General features: G+C 59.4%; 1 protein-coding gene across 2 annotated transcripts in view; it reads right to left on the reverse strand.

Annotated features, from left to right (window-relative positions):
* Positions 1-5,753: 5,753 nt before the first annotated feature.
* Positions 5,754-23,471, reverse strand: part of SUGP2 (SURP and G-patch domain containing 2) — a 32,080-nt gene continuing 14,362 nt past the window's right edge. The window contains exons 5-12 of one of the 2 annotated variants that reach the window (XM_037817983.1): positions 22,408-22,525; positions 16,323-16,801; positions 15,575-15,686; positions 11,684-12,156; positions 11,150-11,211; positions 8,382-8,518; positions 7,830-7,950; positions 5,754-5,969 (exon numbers count right to left, since the gene is read on the reverse strand). In XM_037817983.1, coding sequence (XP_037673911.1) covers positions 7,830-7,950; positions 8,382-8,518; positions 11,150-11,211; positions 11,684-12,156; positions 15,575-15,686; positions 16,323-16,801; positions 22,408-22,525 — 1,502 coding nt within the window. In that variant the 3' untranslated portion in view covers positions 5,754-5,969. The other variant, XM_037817984.1, reaches the window with a different exon arrangement.

The raw sequence follows: 23,471 nt of genomic DNA on the forward strand, positions 1-23,471 counted from the left end.
CTTCCTGCTGTTTTCAGCCCTGTGTCCACTTCTGTTCCCGCCCTTCCACACTCTCTTTTAGAAGCGGAGGCCAGAGTTCGGCCTTGGAGCTAAGATGCTGAGGGAGAACATCAGACCCTAAAGCTCAGGGATGGTCTGATTCCACCTGCAGGAAGCTTCTAGATAAAGGGAGTTCGTAGAGAAAGTAGATTGGGGGTTATGGGGCTGGGGAGGGGGCTGGGGGGCCAGTGTTTTGTGGGTGCAGTTTCTCTTTAGGGGGATGGGTAAGTTTTGGTCAAGGATGGTGAAGATGGAAGTAGACATGGTGACGGTGATGAATGCCACCGAATTATACGCTGAGAAATGGTTAAAGTGGCAACGTTCTGGCTATATATATGTTACTGCAATAAAAATATTAATTTAAAAAATAAAGGTCTCCAGGGCAAGCCAGGCCAAAAGGTAAAGGTTGAAACTGATTGTGTTTTAAAACTTCAACTTCCATATGAGACCAAGGGAATAGATATCTATTTGGTACAGGATCTAAATTTTCTAAACGGTACAACTCTACAGTCAATTTGTTCAAACACCACAATTGCATGGAACGTTGAATAGGAAGTGAGATATGGTAGGTTAGTATAGGCTGGAGTGAAATAGTGACACATCCCAGAGTAATTTGGGCAGATAATAAAAAATATATTTATAGCCTCCCCCTCCCCAGCACCGAGGATCTGGGGGAAGGTGCGGATGTGTTGGACACCCTCACCTGGACTGGTGTTGATGTTCTCACAAACATTGGGACTGGCGGTTTGATGTGCTGAGCCCTCGAGCATGGGACTTGCCCTTATGAAGCTCATTACTGCAAAGGAGAGTCTAAACTTGCATGTAATTGTGCCAAAGCGTCTCCCCCTGAGTACCTCTTTGTTGCTCAGATGTGGCCTCTCTCTCTCTCTCTGAGCCATCTCGACAGGTGAACTCACTGCCCTCCCCCCTACGTGGGACCCAACTCCCAGGGGTGTAAATCTCCCTGGCAACGCAGAGTATGACTCCTGGGGATGAATGTGGACCCGGCATCATGGTACTGAGAGTATCTTCTTGACCAAAAGGGGGATGCAAAATGAGACGAAATAGTTTCAGTGGCTGAGAGATTCCAAATGGAGTCGAGAGGTCACTCTGGTGGACATTCTTATGCACTATATAGATACCACCTCTTAGGTTTTAATGTATTGGAATAGCTAGAAGTAAATACCTGAAACTACCAAACTCCAACCCAGCAGTCTGGACTCCTGAAGACAATTATATAATAATGTAGATTACAAGGGGTGACAGTGTGATTGTGAAGACCTGTGGATCACACCCCCTTTATCTAGTGTATGGATGGATGAGTAGAAAAATGGGGATAAAAACTAAAGGACAAATGGGGTGGGATGGGGGACGATTTGGGTGTTCTTTTTTCACTTTTATTTTTTATTCTTGTTCTGGTTCTTTCTGATGTAAGGAAAATGTTCAGAGATAGATTGTGGTGATGAATGCATAACTATGTTATCATACTGTGGACAGTGGATTGTATACCATGGATGATTGTATGGTGTGTGAATGTATTTCAATAAAATAGAATTTAATGAAAAAAAAAATAAAAAATAAAGGTCTCTGGTGAGGGTCTGCAAATGGGCAGAAGATGTCTCCGGAGGGAATAGAAATATGAGAAAACCAGACCGTGGTGATAGCAGCACAGCCTGTGAGTTCATGATAAACCACCGAATAGAACGCTTAACGAGAAGGACTTTTTGGTATATAAATTATACCTCAGTAAGGCTGGTTTTGAAAAAGCAAAATATATTCATGTGGAAATTGGAAAAGTCAGACACAAATGGCCACCTCATGGGTATCTGGATTTCTTGTGGCCGCCGTAACGACGAACCACAAGGGCCAGAAGTTGGGGTGCAGTTGTGAACAGGGCCCCCCTTGCCCGGCCTCTGGAGGCCCTGGGGGCCCCTTGGCTCGTGGCCGCCTCACCCCTGTGTCAGCTCCGTCCTTGCACGACCGTCTGCTCTCTGTCTGTCCGTCCGTCTGAACGTGAGTCTCTCCTTGTGGGGTTGCCCAGCCCTCCCTAACCCAGGACAACCTCATCCTATTCTGCAAAGACCCTGTTTCCAAAGTAGGGCCCACTGTGAGGGGCCGAGGATCAGGATGTCGACGTATCTTTCAGGGTACACGGTTCAACCCACAACCTTTAACGATTCTGTTTATATGGAAAGTGCAGAACAGGTAAATGCAGGGTGGGAAAGCTGCTGGGGGTGGGCAGGGGCTGGGGCAGGGAGAAGGGAGCGTGACGTCACGGGGACAGGGTTTCGGTTTGGGGGTGATGAGAATGTTCTGGAATAGACAGAGGAGGTGGTTGCACGGCATTGTGAATGCACTAAATTCAAAATGGTTAAATGGGAAAGTTTACCTTATGTGTCATTTACCTAAAAAGAAAAAAGAAAAAAAAGCCTAAACCAGGCCACACTCCTGCTGTGCTCCACAGCCTCCTTGGCTCCCACTTGCCTCAGGATAAAACCCACCTCCTCCCTCTGCTCGGGAGCCCCACACCCATGTCACCGTCCTCTCCAGCCTTCCCTCCTTGCTCAGTCTGGCAAGCTCTGATCCATCCTTCAGGTTTCCAGCAAAACCCCAAGGCAGCCTCCCAAAAACCACCCTGCAGGAAGTGAGCCTTTTTCACTCGTTCGCGCAAGAAGAAACTGTCTCGGTTCAATTCTGGTGCTTTCTCTCCCAGCATCGCAGCTGCCTCGGAAACAAAGGCCGACAATCACGGCCTGCACGTGCGTTGTCATTTTTACTTCCTTTCACCATCCTTTGACGGATTTTCTTTTGGCAAAAGCTGGGAAAACACCTGCCCTGGAGCCAGCCGCCTTCCTGAGACGTGGACTCAGCTTTTTCACACTCAGTTACATCACCCACGTCCCTCCCTGTGCGTGGGGTTTATTTATCTGTATTTGATGAAATGTTTGCAGAAATGACATCATCGCAGTCTTCTGAAACCCTTTAACCTCCAGATGCTAACTCGTTCTTTAAAGGCGCCGCAAGATTCAGATCTGAAGACTTCTTTCCCTCCTACTGCTTGCTTTGTCCCTGGGACGTGGACACCACGGACGAGGCCTTAGGACTCAACGGTCCCCGAGGCTTCAACTTTGGTGGGCTCGCTGGGGACAGGGAGCCCGCGCTTGTAAGGACACACTGGCCGTTTGCAAAAAGGTTGGAAGCGGGTTGTGGTGCAGTCACTGGGGAAAGCAGTTTGGGGGTCCTCAAAAATGTAAGACCCAGAATTGTTATACTATGACCCAACAATTCCACTCCTGCGTATACACGGAAAGGAGTGAAAAGCAGGGGCTCGGACAGGGGCTCGGACCCCAAAGTTCACTGCAGGGTTAGTCACAAAAGCCAAAAGTGTCCCCTGCTGACAGAAGGTAAACGGAAGGTAGACCACGACTCGGCTGTAACTGGGAAGGAGGGTCTGATGAAGCAAACCCAAAGGGAACAAAAGCAGACTGGTGTCTGCCAGGGGCTGTGGCGGGGTGGGGCGTGCTGGAGAGTGGGGACGGGAGCTCCTGTGGGGGTGATGAGAATGTTCTGGCACTAGAGCCACGTAGTGAATCATTCATTTCAAAATGGTTAATTCTATGTTATGTGCATTTTAGGACAATTTAAAAAAACACAAAAGGTTGGAGCAACACCCGTGGAAGCCAGCAAAGATGAGGGAGCCGGGTCCCCGCACACGGGCCACACTGGGGTTGGCTTTTCTAGCATTTCTGCCAGGCTCCTGGGTTCCATCTGCATGTGCCCTCTGTCAGCAAGAGGAAGCCCCTTTCGGTGTATTTATTGGGCATTTACGTCGCTTCCCGATGAATTCCTGGCTGACCCCCTGGGTGGGGAGCAGTGTTCGGGACTCCCATGCTGAGCCCCTTCCTGTCACGGGGTGGAGGCCGGGGCTTGGACCCTGAGTCTCTCCCGTCACGCAATGAGGAAACTGAGGCCAGAGGGCAGACACGCACCCCAGGTCCTTGGGCACATGCAGCAGCTGAGGGCTGCGGATTTGAAGCCGGGCAGCCATGTGCCCCTCAGTCAGGCCCTGAGCCCTTCCCAGGAAAAGTAAAAGGTGGGGGACAGGAGAGGGACGCCCCGCTTTCGAAGCTGGGGCCCGGAGGACAGGGGGTGACGCTCCTGCACGTCCCGCTGCTTGGCTGTCATCCTGGAGACCCGGCTAAGACCCTGCGGCTCTGAGAACTGACGACTCTGGCGGAAACCCTGGTGACTGGCTGTGGGCTCTGAAGTCTGTCCTGGGCCTCAGTTTCCCCACTGTAAAATGGGGGGACCTCTGATGGACTGCAGGGTCAGAGTCCGGAAGGGCCCCCAGGAGATCCAGGGGAGTGCATGTCTACCGTGGCTGTACCGCGTCCCCAGAAGGCAGCACCTGGGGTCCCCTTTGATCCTTGAAACAAACCCAAAGATTTCACAACTATCTGATTTTTTGTGTCACTCTGAAATCATACAAGGTCTGAAGCTGCACATAAATGCGTCAACAGCCAGAGCTCCACCGTCCGGCCAGCTCATGTCTCAAAGGATCCTTGTCTGCAGGTGGGTGCGGAGCTTTCTCTGTGTTCCTGTTTCCATTTTAGACGGCTCAACACGAGGCACGCAAGCAGGGCTGTGAACAGTCGGGAGACAACCGCCTTCCAGACACCAGGGCCTCTGGCCCCTCCCAGCCCGGCCTCCTCCGCTGACGGACCCAAGGTCCGGGGACAGGGCCAGCTCGGGGCTACCCACTGCTCCACCCTGGTGCTGGGGCCGGGCCCTGCCTGTCCTCCCAGGTGGATTCAATCCCCGAGGTGTGTGCGGACAGCAGACTGTATGGCCCTTGCTCTTCTGCTCTCGTTGGATGCTGGATTCAGGGCTGGGGATCTGGAGATGAGACCTGGATCTGGACCTGGGAGGGGGAGCCCCCGCGAGCGAGACAGAGCTGGACACGGACGCCCCCAGCGAGCTGCTGGCTGGGGCAAGCACGGCGGGCTGCCTGGAGGAGGCCGGCTGGGCAGCTCCGGTGCCTCAACACCGGACTCTCCCGAAGGGACTCGGGTGGGGTCACTGCTGGGCGCGGGGAGGGTGGGGCTCACCGCAGGGGGGAGCTGGGTCTGTACAAGATGGGAGAGTGAGGTCCGGACAGGCACAGGGACCCACCCAAGGGCGTGGGATGATGGAGGGAGAGCTGGGCCCCTGGGCTCTTCCCCCTTTCTGGGCCTCAGTTTCCCCACTGTGGAAGGCGGCAGGTTCCTCGGGGCTGTGGTAGCTGGGCGGGGGTCTGGTGCTTGGGGACCCACCCCCTCCAGGTGCCTGGGGTGACCACAGACCCCTCCTCTGCCTCAGGGTGGCGGCTCCTGGGCTGGTTCACGGGGCAGGTGAGGGGCATGGAGACCCCTGCGCACGGCGTCCGCTTCGCAGGGGGAAAGGCCTGCAAAGGCCCTGAGAGGCAGGCTGGGAAGGTGGGTGAGGAGGAAGATGGGTCCAGGGTAGTCACCCTACAGCCCCCCACCCTGCGGTCACCCCCCACAGCAGCCCCCACCTGCCCCTGCACCCCGGGGCTTCCCGAGACTTGGCGACAACCTGAGGGAGGCTGCCAGGAGCCCCTGCCTGGCACCTGGTCCTCTGCCTCTGCCAGACAATCACGCACACGCCGCTCCACGGGTCTGACATTAGAACACATCCATGGAGACCATGGGGAGTTGGTTTTCTTCTACGTTTACTGCAACTGCTAAGTGATAAACGACATTCACAACTTCCTAGATAAAGAACAACAACTCCTGTAACGTCACAAACGCCTGTGGTGCACCTAGGACGACGCGCGGTGCCACGTGAGGGTCTCCAGGTTGGAAACTGGCCCAAGACCAAGGGCGTCAGCACTGTGGGAGCAGCCTACCGTCCTCACGCAGACGCTGGAGCTAGGAGAGAGAGAGACATGGGGACTGCGGTGAAGGCGGGTGGCTGCTCGCAGCTCACTCGGGCAGCCGGCGGCGCAGGGAGGGGGCACCCTGAGGTCACCGCCCCCCCGCCGTGGTTACAGCTCTGGCTCTGACTCCACAGCGACCTGCGTCACCAGAGGTCCCAGACCCCAGGCTGGAGGGTCACAGGCTGTCTTGGCACAAAGCTGGTCACCCTGGGGTGTGGGCACAGGGGCCGAGGCAGCCGGGAATTGTGAAACAGTTTTGTCTGCAAACAGGTCATGTGGCGGGACCCCCGAGTGTGCGCAGCCCCTCCCCACGCTGACCCCCGGCATCTGTAGACCATGGTAGGAAGGCTGCCGGCTGTGCAGCACAAGCAGCCAGGAGCCAGCTGAGCCCCAGGCTTCATGGCACGGGCCGTCGGTCTCGGGGGACACTCGGAGGGCAGGTCAGTTGACAGCACCATTGCTTGGCGTCCTCCAGCCCCAGAGAGTCCACAAGGCCCCAAGTTCTCAGAGCTCAGCGCTTACTTAAGAGTGCAAGGCAAGTGCTTCAGAAGGAGGATGAATCCCACAGCGGCAGACGGGACCCGATGGAGGTGGCCAGTGCTGAGAGCACAGACAGCTGCCGGGGCTGCCCCAGGGGGACACGAAGGGTCTCCAGGCAGAGGGGCCTCCGCATGTGGCTTTAAACCTCTAACCATATTTGCTCTTGCTGTGGATCCTGAGAGTCGTGCAGGTCTGGGAAACGCTGAAGCTATTTACCAGAGAGCCCCCACGGAGTACAGCTACCTCCTGCGGTTGCCAAGACGCCTCCAGTTGCCTGGGACGCGTTATGTGCGAGACCCCATAAATAAGTCATCAGGTCAAGGGTTTCCCCTGGCCAAGGCGCATCGGGCTCCTGTGAGGCCGTGGGTCGGAGCACAGGCTCTGCCAGCGCCGCCGACAGCCCCACTCAGATGCTGGAGAGCAGTGAGAAGTCGGGCTGCAAGGGCAGCTGCGTCCCATGTGCCGACAGTGCTCCCGGGGAGCAGCGTGCCCCCAGTTGAAGAGGGACAGGCCGAGTCGGCCTCCACGGCCGCATAGGAAGGGAAACCCGGGGGGCCTGGCTGTGGCTTGCTGCTAAAAGCGCTGGGAAAAGCAAAAGCAGATGCGTGTTTAACACTTTGAAATGGTGCTTTCTGTGCTCTCCAGGGAGAGTGGCGGGGAGCCTCGGCTCGGGCGCCCTAGCGGGGCCTCCTCCTGACCTCTGGGCGAGACCCGGGCCAGGCGCAGCCTGAACGATCCTTCAGGCAGACGTTTCTCATCTGCATTCATTTTTCATCTGTCCAGGAAGAGAATTGCTTTGTTCAAAACCGAGTTGGGGTGAGTGGACTGGCAGAGAAGAGGGAAGAGGGAGTTCTCGTGGGCCCAGCCCCTGCAAAGCTGCCCAGACTGTGGTGCAGGCTCCATGTTTGCCCAGAAACTTCTGGAATCCCAGTCCGCTCCTGACTAGAGAAAAGTCTGTCATCTGTGAGGGAAAACTCGAGCTTGAGCAAGAGAAAAGCCGGAAGTGGCTTGTCGCCACGTGGGCTGTGCGTGTTGGAGGCCGAGCCCTCGGGGAGGCCGGCCGTGGGCCCGGGCGCGGGGGCTGCTGCGGCTGTGCTTGGCTGGCAGGAGCCTCGTTCCTTCAGGCCAACCTGGAAGGTCAGAAGTGGACACGCACGTCCTGAGACGCCTTTTGTTTCCCTCACAGAACTTTCTGGTTTCCAGGTGCTTGGCTGCTGGGCTGCCCGGGGGTGGGTAACAGCGATCTTTCCGAAGAAATGACTGAGCGCCCTGGAAGGCTGGCCAAGGCCCTCACGCCAGGCCCAACACATACCTACTTGTTTGCCCGTTTATGCCTGTACATCTGCATCATCCGCTGGCGGAAAACGTCAAAGGTGTCTTCTTTAGGCTCCTTCCCGTCGGCTCCCAGCCCTTCCCCTTCCGAGGCGGTTCCGCTACAGGAGGAAACGGAGTGTGAGCCGCACTCAGGTGGGCAAAGTGCCCGCGCGGGGTGAGACCCGGGGACGTCAAAGAAAGGGACAGACATAGGCCCGGCTCGGGCGGGGGCCGTGCACCTACCTGGGCAGCGCCGACCCAAAGGCCGCACACCAGAAGCCTCCCCGGCCGGGGGAGCTTCGTGGAGGGTGTCGGGGCGCAAGCAGGCTGTGGCCCTGGCCCACCCACCCTGGCCTGCTCATGGGCTCGGTGACACGGAGAGTGTTAGGGTCTCACCGCCCAGACCTGCCCGCAAGGCCCTGGGGCCTGCCATTGTGGACGACACAACGAGGCCGGAAGAGCTGGCTTCAGGGTCCATGTGGACACCAGAAGGGGCCGTGCAGACCCCCGTGCCTGCACAGGGCCCCCTTCTCCCCCCACAGCTACGTACACGCTGACGGGCTCCCTGATGCCCTCCCCGCAGGAGCCCAGGCCGCGGCCCTCCTGCCAGCCCATCTTCTGCAGCATCTGGAAGCCCAGGTTTCTGTCCGTCAGCTTCTGCTGTGCGAACTCAAAGTCCTTGGGTTTCTGAGGAGAAAGGGGCAGGGCACCCAGACCTGCAGCACACTGGGGCCTCTCTTCCCGGAGGACCTCTCCCAGCTGGGAGGCCGAGACCGGGACATGGCCTGTGAAAGGGGCTGCCTGGGACCGCGGCACTGCCCTGCCCCAACTATCTCCGGCCCCCTCGTCCTCCGGCTACCTGCACGGGGCTGCCTGAGAACACAGAAAGACACTGGTGGTGACGGGGGTGGGAGGACAACTGACCCAGCCACACCCATGATGGCCAGCAGCCTGGGCCCAGGTGTGCCAGCCCCCGTCCAGTGTCCCCATGGACTGTCTCCCTGACCTCCCAGCCACAGGGTGGGCCCAGGTCCTCGAGGCCATGGCCTGAGGTCCCCACCAGCTCTCGGCCCAGCCTCTGTGGAGCTGGGACCAGGGGAAGCAGAGAAGGGGCAGGTGGGCTTTGGGACACAGGAGTCTGTAAGCAGAGCCAGAAGAAGACGGAGAAAGGAAGGGTGAGCCCTGCGATGCCTGGGAAACCCCCACCCCCAGAAAGCAAGGACCCTGAAGCAGGGGGAACAGGGCCCGAGCAGCCCCCCCAGGGCCCGAGTCCTTTCTGGCTGCCCTGGGAGACCCAGGGGAGTCTGGCGGGACCCCAGTGGACACACTCCTGGGGAGGGCGTCTGCGAGGAGGGGCCTCCACCCTGACTGCTGCCCCCGTGCCACAGCCTTGAGCCCAAGGGAGGAGGCCTGGGGACCCTGAGTGGGCACCAAGAGCAGATGGTGAAGGGCAGGCCCGGGACGTGCTGGGAGGGGACGAGGACGGGCAGACATGGGAGGTCAGCGCGGTCAGACGGGCGGTACCGAGAGCTGTGGTGCCACCCTGTCCAGCGAGCAGCCCCCACGAGCCCTGGGTGCCAGTCAGGACCCCGCTGGCCCAGGGCTCCCCATCTGCGCAAGGCCTGCACCTGGCTTCATGCCGACTGGACGTGGTCGACAAGCTGGGCTGAGGCTCTGCGAGGGTGGCGCCAGCTCCCGGAGGATGGGTGGCATGGCCGCTGCTGCTGGGTGGAACTGGACGACCCACTGGGGGCACAGACCCCCCATCCACACCCACCCGTCCGTTTGTCCCTGGGAGCGGGCAGCTGGACCAATGGGAGTGGGGGGGCCCTGAGGGGAACCAGGGAGGAGAGGAGAGGACCAGGTGCAGGACGCGAGGGCAGCCAGGTCCTCCGAAGGCCCCCTGTGGCCGCTACCACACCCACCCCCAACCCCCCATGGCCTCAGCTAAGGGCAAGCCTCCAGGTCCCTGGCAGGAGACACACACTCGGGGTGCTCAGGAGGAGCACGTGGAGGAAGCCCCGGCCTGGGGTGGGAGCCAGGCCCAGGGCTGTGCCTTGGGGACCAAGTGCCCTGTGGCTGGGAGGGAGGGCAGGGGGTCCACGGGCAGCAGAGAGCGCCATGGAGGAGGGGTCTGAGGTGGGATGGCCGGGCCGGGGCCTCTCAGACCTCGGTGTCCTTGCCTGGGCAGGGACAGAGCAGCATCAGAGGGGCTGGTGGCCGGTCATGGCGTGAGAGCTCCCAGGGGCGGGTGGGGTGGGGACCCCAGCTCCCCAGGGCCGGGAAGAGGTGGCTTCTGCGGTGCGTGGGCCAGGAGAAGATGCACCCCCAGAAAGGACCATGCCAAGGGCTCCGGCACCATGAGGGGGGCCCTGAGGACGGGGCACAGGCTGCTTGGGGGGAGGAGGGTGGGTGGCCATGCAAAGGGCACAGTGGGCTCTGCCCCAGCAGGGTTTTGAGAACGTTCTCTCCTTGTGTTCAGAAGCAATCTGCCAAGTTTTCTGGGGAGCTGGGGGTGGCTTCCTGCTCTGTCCTTGAAGGGCTGCCCCTCACAGGTGCAGAAACAGGCCCACAGAGGGCAGGTTCTGGTCACAGGCCTGCCTGGCACCGAGGGCCCTGCTGCCCCCAGCTCTCCTCACCCCGACAACCTCGGGCCCACTGAGGCAGGCCTGCACTCTCTCCCCTCCTGGCTACCTGAAGCAGCATGGAGTGGAGAGCAACCCCTCCTGCCCAGCAAGCCTCCCTGGAGTGCCTGGGGCCCAGTGCAGCCTGTCTCCCTCTGCACCCAGAACCCATCCCATCCCAAGGAGCCCCTGGAGCAGACCTGATGGCACCCACCAGCCCAGGGCCCCGGCCCGCTGCACCCCGCACCACCCACCCACTCCAGATCTCTACATGGCCTCCCTGCCCCTCACTCTCCCACAGGCCCCCACATGGACCCCCCCCCCCCCCCGGCCGCCCGTTTCCACAGACAATGCAGGAGGCGGCCCCTGGCGGCCCTGCTCAGGGTGGGCTCTGGGGCAGAGGGAGCGGAGCAACGGGGGCCGACCGCTGCATGCAGGAGGTGCTGACTATTTAACCAATAAACAAGCCCATTCTGCTTCCTGCCACATGACAAACCAAGGTGCTGTGCTGGCACGACAGCACTGGGGCTCACCCACCCAGCCTCGAGGGCAGCTAGACGGGAAGGGCAAAGGGCTCAGAGAAGCCCTCAGAGCGACACGGCTGCAAGCGCTGGGTTTGTGCATTTTACCCCCCACGAGACGGGAGCGGCTCGGTTGAGAGCACGGCCGCCTGAGGGGACCCCGCCAGCCTCACCTTCTTTTTGGACACGGGATGACCCCGGGGCCTGTCGTAGGCGATGCGAACCGGTTCGTGAACTGGAAGACACGAGAAACACCTGCACACCCAGATGCACTGCGCTGCGCGCCGGGGGAGTCGGGGGCTGGGCTGCAGCCCTGAGGTGGCCACCAGAAAGGTATGGCCTGGGTGTGCCCCCCAGGAACATGGACATGTGACCCCTCAAGTTCCCAGCAAAGGCACCCGAGGCGTGGACTGTTTCCCGTGGCAGCAGGGTCTGCTCCAGCCTCGACAAGGGCCCGACTTGCGGGGGGCTGCACCCCCAGCGTGCTATGCTGAGCTGCAGCTAACCCGCTGCCATGAGTTCAAGTCCCCGGCACTCCCCATGCACGAGGCTGCCTGGCACAGGGCTGTCACATTAGATGAAAGCAGCTCAGAGTGTTTGGCTTCCTCTTATCACCTGCTCCATTGAGCTGGGGGTTGCAACACAAAAACACAGAACCCCACCCCCCAGGAGGACACCCCAGGGCCCCCTGCCCGCCGGGCCCTCACCTTCGGGCTCCTGGATGAGGCACACCCTTTTGGGGGCCGGGATCAGGCCGACCTTCAGGGACTTGCTGCTCACCCTCTTGCGGGGGAAGCAGCCCCCTGAGGCGGCCTGGGCGAGGGCAGGTGTGCCCGCCGGGTCCTCTTCTGCAGCCTCGCTCGGGGGGCTGCCCTCAGGGGGCTCGGCCCTGCTGGCCACTCCTGCTGGCTGGGCAACCCCCTCCTCTTCTTCATCCTCCTCCTCCTCCTCCTCCTCCTCAGGCAGCACCTCCGGGCTCTCCGGCTCGGCCTCCTGCTGCGGGCGCCCCCCTGCACGCCCGCCATCCCCTTCTGCGGGGCGCACAGGGCTCCCCCGAGGATCGGCGCTCTCGCTGGTACGGAGGGCGGGCGGGGAGGATGGAAAGCAAATCGACGGGCACAGCTCAAACACCTTCTTTCGATAGAACTTGAACGCAGAACTGTTCTGGTCGTGTAGAAACCTGCGATCGGGGGTAAAAGGCACAGTCAGCTAGGGGCATCTCTGAGTGTGCCGCAGGGGTCAGCGCCATCTGTATACGTTGAAGCCGCCTGGGACAGGCTGGGCGGACCTGGAGGAGGCCACAAAGGGCCTGATCTCCTCGCTGGCTGTTTCCCACACCATGATGGCCTACAGTGCAGCTTCCCAACAGCGCGGGAAGGTGGGGGGAACATCAGGGACTTCGTTGAGCGACCAGAACCTTGGGGGCCTCACTGCTTTCTCGGGGGACAGGGGCAGGTGCAGGAAGGAGACCCGCCTGGTCTCACCCCGGTGTGAGCCTGCTGCAGTGAGGGCAGCCCCCCCCCGGGGGGGGGCAGGGAGCCCAAGGCAAGGCAGGGGCTCCCGAGGCCCCCACCTGCCTCCCGCTGCATGGCCACATCGGCGCGGCGCCCCAGGCCACCTGCGTCTCGGGCACCAGCTGCCGCCTCAGGCCCAAGACCACAGCGATGGTGTTGCAGCTGCCTGAGCCGCTGGGAAGACACAAAGGGCACCCGACAAATGGAAGGACAGCCAGGACAGGAAGACGTCACTTCTCCTCTTTGTAATGCATGAGTGTCCAGGGATTTTTTCTGCATCTGGATGAGCTGATCCTGAACTTTACATAGACAAATAAATATGCAAGAGAACGGAGAATGAAGAGGGGCACTAGTCCTACCAGACACTAAAACCTACCATGAACTTAAAACAATGTGGAGCCAACACATGGACAGACAGACAGACCAAGGGGACAGACGAGAAAGATGAGAACAGGGAATGACGGAGGCAGTTATGAGTGGTGTCGGCATGACCAGCCAGCTGCGCAGACAGATACTGAACCAGACCCGCCCTGCACCCTCCACACCAATAACCCCCAAGAGTGGGCAGCTGAACGGGGAAACCAAAGCGGGAGAGCTCTGGAAGGAAGCAGGGGACGCCCCTACAGCCTGTGACTCGACACTCGGAAGCTATGAGAAGACACTGAGGAATCTGACTTGAATTTCTCACCTCTAAAGACACTTAAAATGAAGACAAGTCACGACTGGGAGAGAATATTAGCAAATTGCACATCCGATAAAGGACCTGAATCCACAATATATAACAAACTCTGAAAAATCATCAAGAAAACAAATGACCCAATTAAAAAAAAAATAGGTGAAGGATGAGAACAGATGTGTCACCAAAGAAGAAACACCCAGAAAGACGTCCAGCATCCATTATCATCAGACGCGAGAAGAGCACGGCCACGGGGGGCCCTGAAGCTGGTGCGGCCGCCATGGAGGGCGGCTCGGAGGTTTCCAGGAAGCTGTGCGTGCAGCTGGCACACGGCCCCGGCCGTGGTGCTGAGTGTGGGTGGAGGGGAAAGCAGCTGCCGTCTCCACGAGGAGTTGCACACCAGCATCCACGGCAGCCCAAAGCCAGAACCACCGGGGCCTCGAGACGGGCACTCGGACAACGGAACAGCACCGGGGAGGAAAAAGGAATTAGCTTCCCATACACGCATTCCGCCGAGAGCAGGCAGCCGGGCTTCCCAGGAGCCCACGCGGCCCAGTTCCATCTACACTCAATTCCGGGAAGTGCCGGCTCCTCCATGGCGACAGAAGGCAGGTCGCCGGCCACGGAGAGGCACGGGATATACTCAGTGTCCTGAGCGCAGGGACGGCGTCACAGGTGAACACGCCTGTCAAACCTACCGGATCAGCCCACACAGGGGTGGCCAGTCTCTTATACCCTGATAAAGCTGTTTTTAGAAAGGGCAAAGGACACAACAGCTTACAAGAGACAGAAAGTGGCTTCGGCATATGGAAAAAGGTTGTATTATGCTTGTAATATGAAAAACACAAACTAAAGCTTTCCTGAAAAAACTGGAAATTTCTTAGCAATCATCTTGGTGCAAAAGCAGGACACACAGCTGCAGGGAAAGGAGGGGAAGGGCACCCAGACACTGCTGGGGGCCCTTGGACAGGGGAGACCCCCGCCGCCCAGCGACCCCGAAGGTGCCCCTCACCACACAGAGCAGCAGGTGTGCCCCAAGGGTGGTCCCGGGCCCGCAGGCAAGGGAGGAGGCAGCGGGAGAGGACGCAGGGAGGACGGCACTTCTGGTGGAAGGAGAAAGGGAAATGCACACACACATGCACAGCGAGTGGACGTGGCACCCTGTGGCTGGTGAGGATGGGATGGGGCTTTCCTGCGTCTCCCTTCTGCAGAGGCCTTACCTTAGAGCCCTGCGGAGACGGATGTATTTACATAAAATACATGAAAAAGAAAACGACAGAGCAAACCCCTAGAGAGAGCAGCAACAGAAAAAAAAAATGAACCTGGGGGTATGTAAAGGGGACGCCACAGCCACGTGTACCAAGCAGGGACACAGTGGCTTCTGAGCATGGTGCTGGGGAGATTTTTCTAAGGGTGACAGCAGTGCGGAGCCAGCCTGGTCTTGACTGAGCAGCCGTGGTCTGTCCCGAGCACTGGGGATGGGGTGGTGAGGGCAGGAACCAGGCCGACAGGGGACAGGGCCGTGAGGCACATGCTCTGGGCCAGCCCGAGCGCCAGGCCCACCACACCTGAGGCTCCCTCTTTCAGGCTCCGTCCTCCATGCAAAGGACACCAGTGATCCTGGCTGCTGTGCCCCAGGCCGTCCCTAAGTGTGAGGGGTGGGGCCCCCTACTGTGAGCAGGAGGGACGCCGAGGTCTGCAGGGTCCTGACCCCACCTCCAGGGCCCCCTGGGAAGCAGGATGGCCCCCCGTGGTGAGGGCCACAAGTCGTGAACAAGCTGGAGGAGGACATGGTGCCTGGAGACCCCACAAGCGCCAGGCGGAATTGAGAGGCCGCGTCCTCCCACAGGGAGACCAGGGCAGACTCTCCAGCGGGTCAGGAGCAGGGACGGCAGCCTGCACAGTCCACCATCCACCACTCCCAGGAGCCTCTGGGGCTGGGTTCGGTGCTCAGCCTTCCCGTGTCGGTGCCCATCAGCCGAGGGCTCCCCAGCTCCCGGGGGCCAGGGCCAGGACCCCCCACAGCCCACAGAGCCCCAGGACACACTGTAGCCTCCTGGCCTTGGCCTCCGCTTCCCCTCTGGCCCCTGCTCAGGTCTTCAGACGCACTGGCTGCTCTTCAGCTGCCCCAGGAGGCCGGGAGAGGCTGGAAATCCCTCCCCTGAGCATTCTCTCCCCCTCCCCTGGCCAATGCCACCTCCGCCTTCAGATGCTGCTGCCCCATGAGGGCAGGCCCCCCACGGCACCCCACGGCAGACACTGCTCTCTTGCACGCTCCCTTTGGCTGAAAACCCATCCTGAGCTGCCGACACCCACCACCCTCCCCACCATAAGCCACCTGGCCCGAGCGAGGCTGGGGTCTCCATCATGGGGCACCCTGGGGCCGGCAGGTACGCACAGGTACGCACCACAGGTCGGGGTTGTCGGTGCTGTTCTCGATGCTGAACTGCTCGATTTCTGGTCCCACCTGAGCAACAAACCGGGCCAACTTCTCGGCCGTCTCCATGGTCTTCGCGTCAACTGCAAAACACAAAGCGGTGTTGGGCAGCGAATCCCCTCACCCTGCGCCCTGGGCCAGCAGGACATGGCAGCAGTGAGGGGCTGGGCCCAGCCTGCCTTCCCAGGATGGGAGCCTGGGGCCTGGTCACCCCGGTCACTCGGCCGATAGTCCCCGGAAGCTCCACAGGCTCTGGGCAGCCATGGCAGTGGCCAGCCGGGAGCTGAGAGGATGGCTTCTGGCCTCTGCGTCTCCACCCACTTTGAACAGGAAGCCTGGTGGGGTGAGACCTCCCATGGAGAGTGATGTGTCACCAGGAGAAGGGGAGGGTAAGTCGGGACCTCCAGGGAGTGTGCAGGAAGGGGCAGCATGAGGGGCTGCGGCAGCCTCTGGCATGTGCAACGGCACGTGAAGGAAGTAAAGAGCCTGAAGTCCTGCCAGGGCGGCCTAGCCAGCGGGGCATCTCCAGAGTGACAAGGGAGCCCTGGGATCTGTGGTGGGCAGTGCCTGGCAGCAGCCCCACCCTAAAGGACACAGGGATTGGGGGGGCCGCGCAACCCGCCCCTCGGGGAAGTGAAGGAGAGAAGGCGCCTTTGTGGGCCCCTCCTGCTGAGGCCGCCCCTCTGGGGGTCCCGGCGTCCGTCAGGGTGGGCACTCACCGTCGGCAGGTGGGCAGGGAGAGGAGGTCTGAGGAGCTTTGGAGCCGTCCCTTCCTGCTAGCTGCGGGCAAGGGCCTGCAGTTTCTGGGCTGGGGTCGCGAGGAGGGGGCGTGGCGGGGGGTGGCGGGCACTCCTGCCCCGGCCTGGTGGGCTTGCCCGGTGCGGGGCCTGGTGCCTGGCGGCCGTGCGGCCTCAGCCTGCTGCCCGAGGAGAGCAGGGTCTGGGTCCCGGTGGTGGCCCTCCTCGCCTTCCAGCCCCGGAGGCCCTGGCCGGGGAGCAGCCCGCGGCGCCGACACGGCAGGAGCCTCTTCTTGAGGCTGCGCACCCTGCGTGCGTACAGCATGGCCCTGACTGCGCACTCGGCCGAGGTCGGCGGCTGCTCATGCTCGTCCCCGGCCAGGGCCTGCCTCCTCTGTTGCGTCTCCGCCAACTTCAGCTTGTAGTATTTGTACTCCAGGCTGTCTTCGTCGGACAGGAACCTACAGCAAAAGAAAGGTACAAACACCTGTTAAATCGTGACCGGGTGCCGCGCTGCTCCTGCAAACGCAAAGCTCCCCCGAAGCCTCAGGGCGGCACAGCACGCCTGTCTCAGCCGAGGGAGGTGATGGTCGCTCACTGGACTGTCCCTGCCACCGCCGGGGCTGGTGATCCACGGGGCCCAGGAGAGAGCGCTTGTGGGGAGGAGGCCAACCACAGGGACGGACACGCTGGGAGAACAGCCAGCTGCACACGGATGTGTCAACGCAATGCCGGGCTGGTGGGGGACAGTGCAGCCTGGACCTCGTGCGTTTGCTTCCCTCACTTAGGACGGACTCGGTAGGTGCTGCTTCCGCATCGCCCGGGGAAGGTTCTCCCGCCGGGCAGTCCGGCAGACGCACATTCGCGCCTTGCCTTCCACCTCTTCCCTTCCCGTGCCTGGGGCCTCCTTCCGTCTCCAAGACACAGGAGGCGATGCCCTCTGCCTGCAGGTCCCCAGTGCTCCCCCTGCTCAAGGGCCACAAGCAGCATCTTTAGAGTTCCCGGGCGGGCGGGTGGCCCGTGTGGCTGCTAGTGTCTGCTGACGCGCTGCAGCCAGCCCATGAGCCCACAGGACTCTTCCTTCCTGGTGGGTGTGAACATCTCCATCGGGGTTAACTGTCTGGTGAATGCTGCAATCCTTTGGGTGGTTTTTAAGTTGCCTGATGGAAAGATGGCGCGTTATTTGGGGTGCCCCAACCCCAGCGATGCGGAAGCTGCTGGAAGCCAGGAAGCCTCACATCACAGGGCACCCGCAGCCCGGTGGGGGGGCCCTGACCCCGCAGACAGCCCCAACAGGGAGCTCGGCTCGCATCGTGCACGTGGTCAAGGTCCAGATGGATTGGAGAAGACAGGCTGCAGCCTGGTTCCAAGCTGCCCTAGACATGCCACAGCTGCACGCAGAACACCGGGGAGGCTGGCTCTGGTCCTTGGTGAGCTCAGTGGTGAGCTGAGCAGGGAGGGTTGGTGGCCAGAGCCCTCCAGTTCCAGGGCAGGTCTGAGGACCTCAGCCCCAAAGCAGGCACCCCAAGTTCCCGCGGAGCGTGAGATCAAGGACACAGAGGTTGTGGACTAGCCTGCGTCCCCCAAAAAGAGGCGCTGGAGTCCTGACCCCACCCCTGCACGTGATCCAACTGGGAAACAGGGCTTGTGAAAATGCGATTACTTAGGATGAAGCCCTGATCCCATGTGACTGGTGTCCTTACGAGGAGAAGAAACTTGGAGGCAGGCTGACAGCCATGAGACAGCCATGTGCCCGAGGCCTCAGCTGGCACCAGTCCTGCCAGCCCCTTGCCTTCGATCCCCGGCCTCCAGAGCCCCATGGGTGGCACTCTGTCCCGGTGGCCCCACACCCACAAGGCGCCTGCCCACTCAGATCCGCACAGCCCCTGCGCCTCGGCTGCTGTGTCTGTACCCCGGGGGAGCACTAAGCTGCTTTGTGCTGCCGGGGGCCTGAGTTCTGTGCATTTCACCATGAGGAAGAGGCTGTGACAGCTGCCCGGCATGTGTCAGCTGCGCAGCCAGCACTGGCACTGCCACCCCAGCCAGCTGATGCGCTGACACCCACCGCTCCCTGGGTTCCATCCTTTCTCCACTTGGAGGGACAGACCCGGTGCCCATGAGGCTGGGGGCTCGCCAGCTCCTCCTGCATCTCTAAATGTTGGTGCTTTACCAGGTTCAAAGGCCCCCTGCTGGGGCATCAGGGTTCACTGTCCTCTCACCAGCGGCCTCTTCCGTCCCCTTCGACACTTCTCTCCTTGACATCTGCTCCATCTGAACTAACATTTCCACCCCTTTCTTTGGTAGCGCTGCCTTGCTGTGTAATTTTCTACCCGTCTTCTCCATTTTAGGTATCGCTGGTGTCAATGGCCGGTGCCAGGGAGCTCGGCCCTGGAGACATGAGCTGGCATCTCCCACTGCGGCCTGTGGGCTCCTGGTGCGGCCGCCTGGGTCCCTGCCCTGTTTCCTATTTGCCCTTCCTTCTTGTTGGCTTTTTTTGTTTTCCTCTCACTTTTTTTTGGACTGAACGTATTTTCTGTGCTACGTTCCTTCCTTCCAGTAGTGAGGACATTACACATCCCTTCTCTATTCCTTTGGTGGCCGTCTCCAGGACACCGTTGGAGCCCCTGCTGTCCTGAGGCCAGCTCCTCTTCCGCCGAACCCTCACTCCAACCCCTCAGGAACCCCAGGGCCCACTTGCCGCCTCCCTCGCCACCTCACGTTCTTAGGTCATCTGGGAAACTGGACTTCCCGCCCCAAGATCCATTGCTCAGACTTGGTGTCAACCCTGGGCCCTTGGACAACTGCTGCAGAAGCCAGCCCGGGGGGGTCGCCTGGCCACCCGCCCTTCCCTGAGTCTGGCACAAGCGGGGCGCTGCTGGCCTGTCCTTTGGAAAGCAGGGTCCAGCAGAGGCAGGCCATCCTGCTCCTAGGGGTAACTCAGAACACAGATCGAAAACAAAGTGTGACAGGGCCCTCAAGCTCCACCTGCTGCACACTGGCACCTCCAGCCTCTCGCAGACATGGAGGAAGCACATCGCACAGGTCCTTGGAGAGCTGGAAGGAGATGGGCCACCTGCATGCAGAGGCCAAGGCCAGTTCTGTCCACCAGGCCTCGCTAGGAGCCCACCGCACGGGGAGGCAGGTCACAGCACCCCTTCAACTCCCACCTGTCCCCCAGGGTTCTCAACCCCCACTTGCCGGGACAGAAAGAACTGATCAGCACATCTGGGGCCTCTGCAGGAAGGAGCCCAGCAAACGGCTACGAGCCCATACCCCGGGAGGAGAGTGAGCTCAGCCTTCACGGGCCCTCGCAGGAAGTCAGACGACCTGCGAAAGCAACGCACAAGAAAAAGCCACACAGGCTCATCGCTGACTGGCAGCCTCAAGCAGCTCGAGAACAAAAACTGACCGCCCCCGAGGAAGACGGCTGGGGCACAAGGAGTCACAGCAGACGTGTTTCGCTTCTCGTTAGAAGCTTGATTGGTTCTTTTGTAAACCACATACAAGTGCTGCTTTGATTTAAAAACTCAAATGTACACATCAAAAACAAAACCTCCTTGTTTCTCGGCTCTCACTGTTTTTGTACCATGCTCTTTCCTCTGCCAGAGTCCGGGTTCTGGGCGATTCCTTCTGCGGTGCTCACGGGCGGTGGTACCGCCTGGGCCCCCCTCACTGCTGCCGTGTAGCAGCCTCGTCTGTCCTCCTCAAATCGACTTCCTCAGCCAACCGCTGGGAGTTTACGTCAACAATCACATTTTTCACTTCTGAGACCCTTCACAGGTTCTTTTCCATGCCCACCAGTTCCTGCTTCTTGGATACAGCACGTGCGTAGGTGAACCTCCTCTTTCTCGTGGGAACTCTGTCTTCTCAGACGCCAGCTCTGCTGCATTTGGTGATTCTCCCTCCCGTGTGGTTTTCCTCGATTATTTGATGTCTAGTTGAATGCTGGCTTCTGGGTCTGCAGCACAACCTGCCCCCAGCCCACCATGGCGTCTGTCAGCTGGGCAGTGGCTGTCGGGAACCTGCATCCTCTTGGGTGGCCATGCGCCTGGGGTCCTCGTCCCTCCTGCCCACTTGTCAATCACCTGGAAGCTGCCCCAGGCCTCTGGGTGCCTGTGTCCGCTGCTTCCGAGTGCAGAGGGCCTGCAGCCAGGAGGCACCGGCATCCACCTCGCCTGCCCCGAGGCTGCCGGGGAAGAGCAGAGCATGGGCCGGGCCCCACAGGCCACCAGCAGCTGGGCGTCGGCAAGGCAGGAGGCCCCTGGGAGCTCGGTTTCCTGCCTGTGAAATGAGGGTTGCAGGGGACCTGCCCCAAAGGGTGTCAGGAGGATTCGGCGAGTTTGCGCTTAAATCAGTGAAATGCCCGGAAAGCATTGGGTTGTTCAATAAAGCGTCTTCAATACATGATGCTGGGGCAGGTTATGTGGGGATTTTAAAATTTTAAGTGACAGTCCTATCTCATTCAATACATGAAAATAATCCAGAACAATTCAAGAACTCTGTAAAAATCAAACCCCCCTCCTGTAAATGAAGCCGGGCACTGCCCAAGGAAACACCTGCTTTTCCAGCACCTTCACTGACCCCAACGGCAAGGACACCAGGACAGAGAGAGGATGACGTTGACCACGATAGACAAGAGAGGCCACGCAAGGAGAAGCCACAATGAGGCGGCCTGTGGGAAAACGCCAACTTCACCCACCCATGCAGGAACATAAGGTAAACCTCACATCAGGAAATTATCTTTTTAAAAAAAACCCTTGGCTGAAGGCCGAGGGGCAGCACATCAGGTGGGACAAGGGGCGCCCTGGGCATGATGTAGTAACTCCCATCAGCGGCCTCAGCCAGGGCAACTGCCCCAAGGGGCACTGGGCAGTGTCTGCAGACCCTGTGGGGTGCCGCAGCTGGGGAGGGGGTTGCTACTTGTGTCCAGCTGGCAGAGGCCAGGGATGCTGCTGCCACACCCTGCAATGCCCGGGCCGGCCCCGCAGCAGAGCCCAATCCAGCCCCAAAGGTCAAGAGAGGCTGGGGAGAAACACGATGTAGAGAAAAAGCCACTGAAATGTGCGTTCCCTTCCACCCTGAAATTTCATTTCTAGATATTGCCCAACTACAGAAGTACAAGCAAAAAATCCTCATTGTGACAGTATTCTGTAGTGGGGAAAGTGGGTTGATCTAAGACCCCACCGGTGGCCGAGTCGGGTTTGGGGCCAGTGCATGACTGACACGGCCACTGGTGAGGGGGCAAAGCGTGAGAGCGGGAAAGAGGCGGCTGCCCGGAAGGTGCGTGTCACTTCCCCTCCTTTTACAAAGGGCATATGCCATTGTTGCAACTTTTAGAAAAAGTTCATAAACTGTAAAAAATTTCCCACCTCCAGCAGACTAATTCCAAGGGGTGACCCTGAACACACCTGAAACCTTGAGGCGTTAAGCTCTCCCGAGGTGCAGTCTCAGCGTCCCAGACGTCCGCAGGCAGCCAGTGAGGCCGCGGGACCACCTGGACACTGACCACCCCTCCGGGGCAGGGCCTCTCAAGTCAGGTTTACCAGGTGTGGAATACAAGCATTTCTCATGTTACCCCAAAAAGGGCAGGCAGCACCCATCACAGGACATGTTTAAAACAGAAAGGAAAGCACCCTGCAAGCAGAAAGCCGGGAAGCAGAGACATGGGTGGGGGCTGAATTGGCGGGTGCCCAGGTGAGCCCCACTTGCCCCTCTTCTGGGTTCCTCCAACAGGCACAAACAACATTTATGAGGAAAACAGTCATTTTAGAAAGTTAGTCTCCTTGTATGAAGGGGCCGAAGAGTTACTAGCGATAAATCACGCATGGCTGCCAGGACCCAAGAGTCCCTCCCACGTCCGTTCATGTCTCAGACGCCGTGAAGCTGGGCTGTGACCTCTGGGCCTCGGGTGTGAGAAGGTCACACAGCAGGCCCGCGGCGGAGCTGGGCTTGCACTGGGGAACTGGACGCCGAACCCTTGCTCTCCCCTACCCGGCCACACCCTGTTGTACAGCCAGGACGTCCCCTCCGCCCCCCAGGGGACCCGGGGCGCCGTGTCAATGCCTACCAGTAAGCAGGGTCCTCCTGGAGCAGCGCCCTCTCCTTGGGGGCCAGGCCGCCCTCGGCCACACGCTTCGCCAGCTTGTCGAGGGTCTCCACCACCCTGTGGTCTGCTCGCTGGGGTACTGTGGGAACATAGAAACACGCCTCTGAGCGCCGTGCGGGACCCCCAGGGTCCTGGGGAGACCCGGACAGTCAGTGAGAGGCACCACCAAGACGCATCTCACGAGGGACAGGAAACAGCGCTTTATCCTACAAACCAACATGCAAAACATCCTCCCAAAAGATGCCACAAGCCGACAGTGACCACACAGGGCAACGCAGATACACCCAGCTGATGGGAGGAAGAACAGGGAGCAGCTGAAGGGCACTCGGCAGGATCACTCAGTAACCTGAATGTCCACAATGGAGCATCAGAGAAAAAACATAAATGTAAAGTATATCTGTTGCTAAGATGAACTTATAGTACATGATAGACACACAGATATGTACATACATATTACCTATCATCTAGGTATCAAAAAGTACTTAAACATACTACACACTACATAAAACCTGCCTAGACAGCAAAATGTATCTAGATTACGATTCCCAACATAAAGGAGAGATGAAAAAATACATAATTATTGATATACAGAGTGGAAAAAGAAATATAGTGGAAAGTTAACAGTGTGTTTGCTATGGGTGGCAGATTTAGCCATGATTTCCCTTCCTCTGTATACTTTAAAAATAAACACGCATGTGTTTCGTAAACAGCATTACGTATCTGAAGTTTACATATGTATGAAAGTATTTATGTGTAGTCTTTACGTATATACACATATATTTACAAAAAAGAACCCCATATTATTAAAAAGTCACTGGTTCCGAAGTCAGCGTCCACAGAAAAGGTCTGCTCAGCGTGTGTAAAGAACACCGTCTTTAAAGGCTGTGCTCCCTTCGCCCTGACCGTTCTGATTTACACCCACGGGGCGGAAGCACCAAGTTTCTCGGAGAACGAGACGGTCTGGCTCCCAGGGGTCTGTGGCCTCCTCCCTCGCCAGCGACACGGGCCCTGAGCTCTGGCTCAGC

This window comes from Choloepus didactylus, chromosome 25 (assembly GCF_015220235.1).
Source record: "Choloepus didactylus isolate mChoDid1 chromosome 25, mChoDid1.pri, whole genome shotgun sequence".
NCBI classification, from domain to species: Eukaryota; Metazoa; Chordata; class Mammalia; order Pilosa; family Megalonychidae; genus Choloepus; species Choloepus didactylus.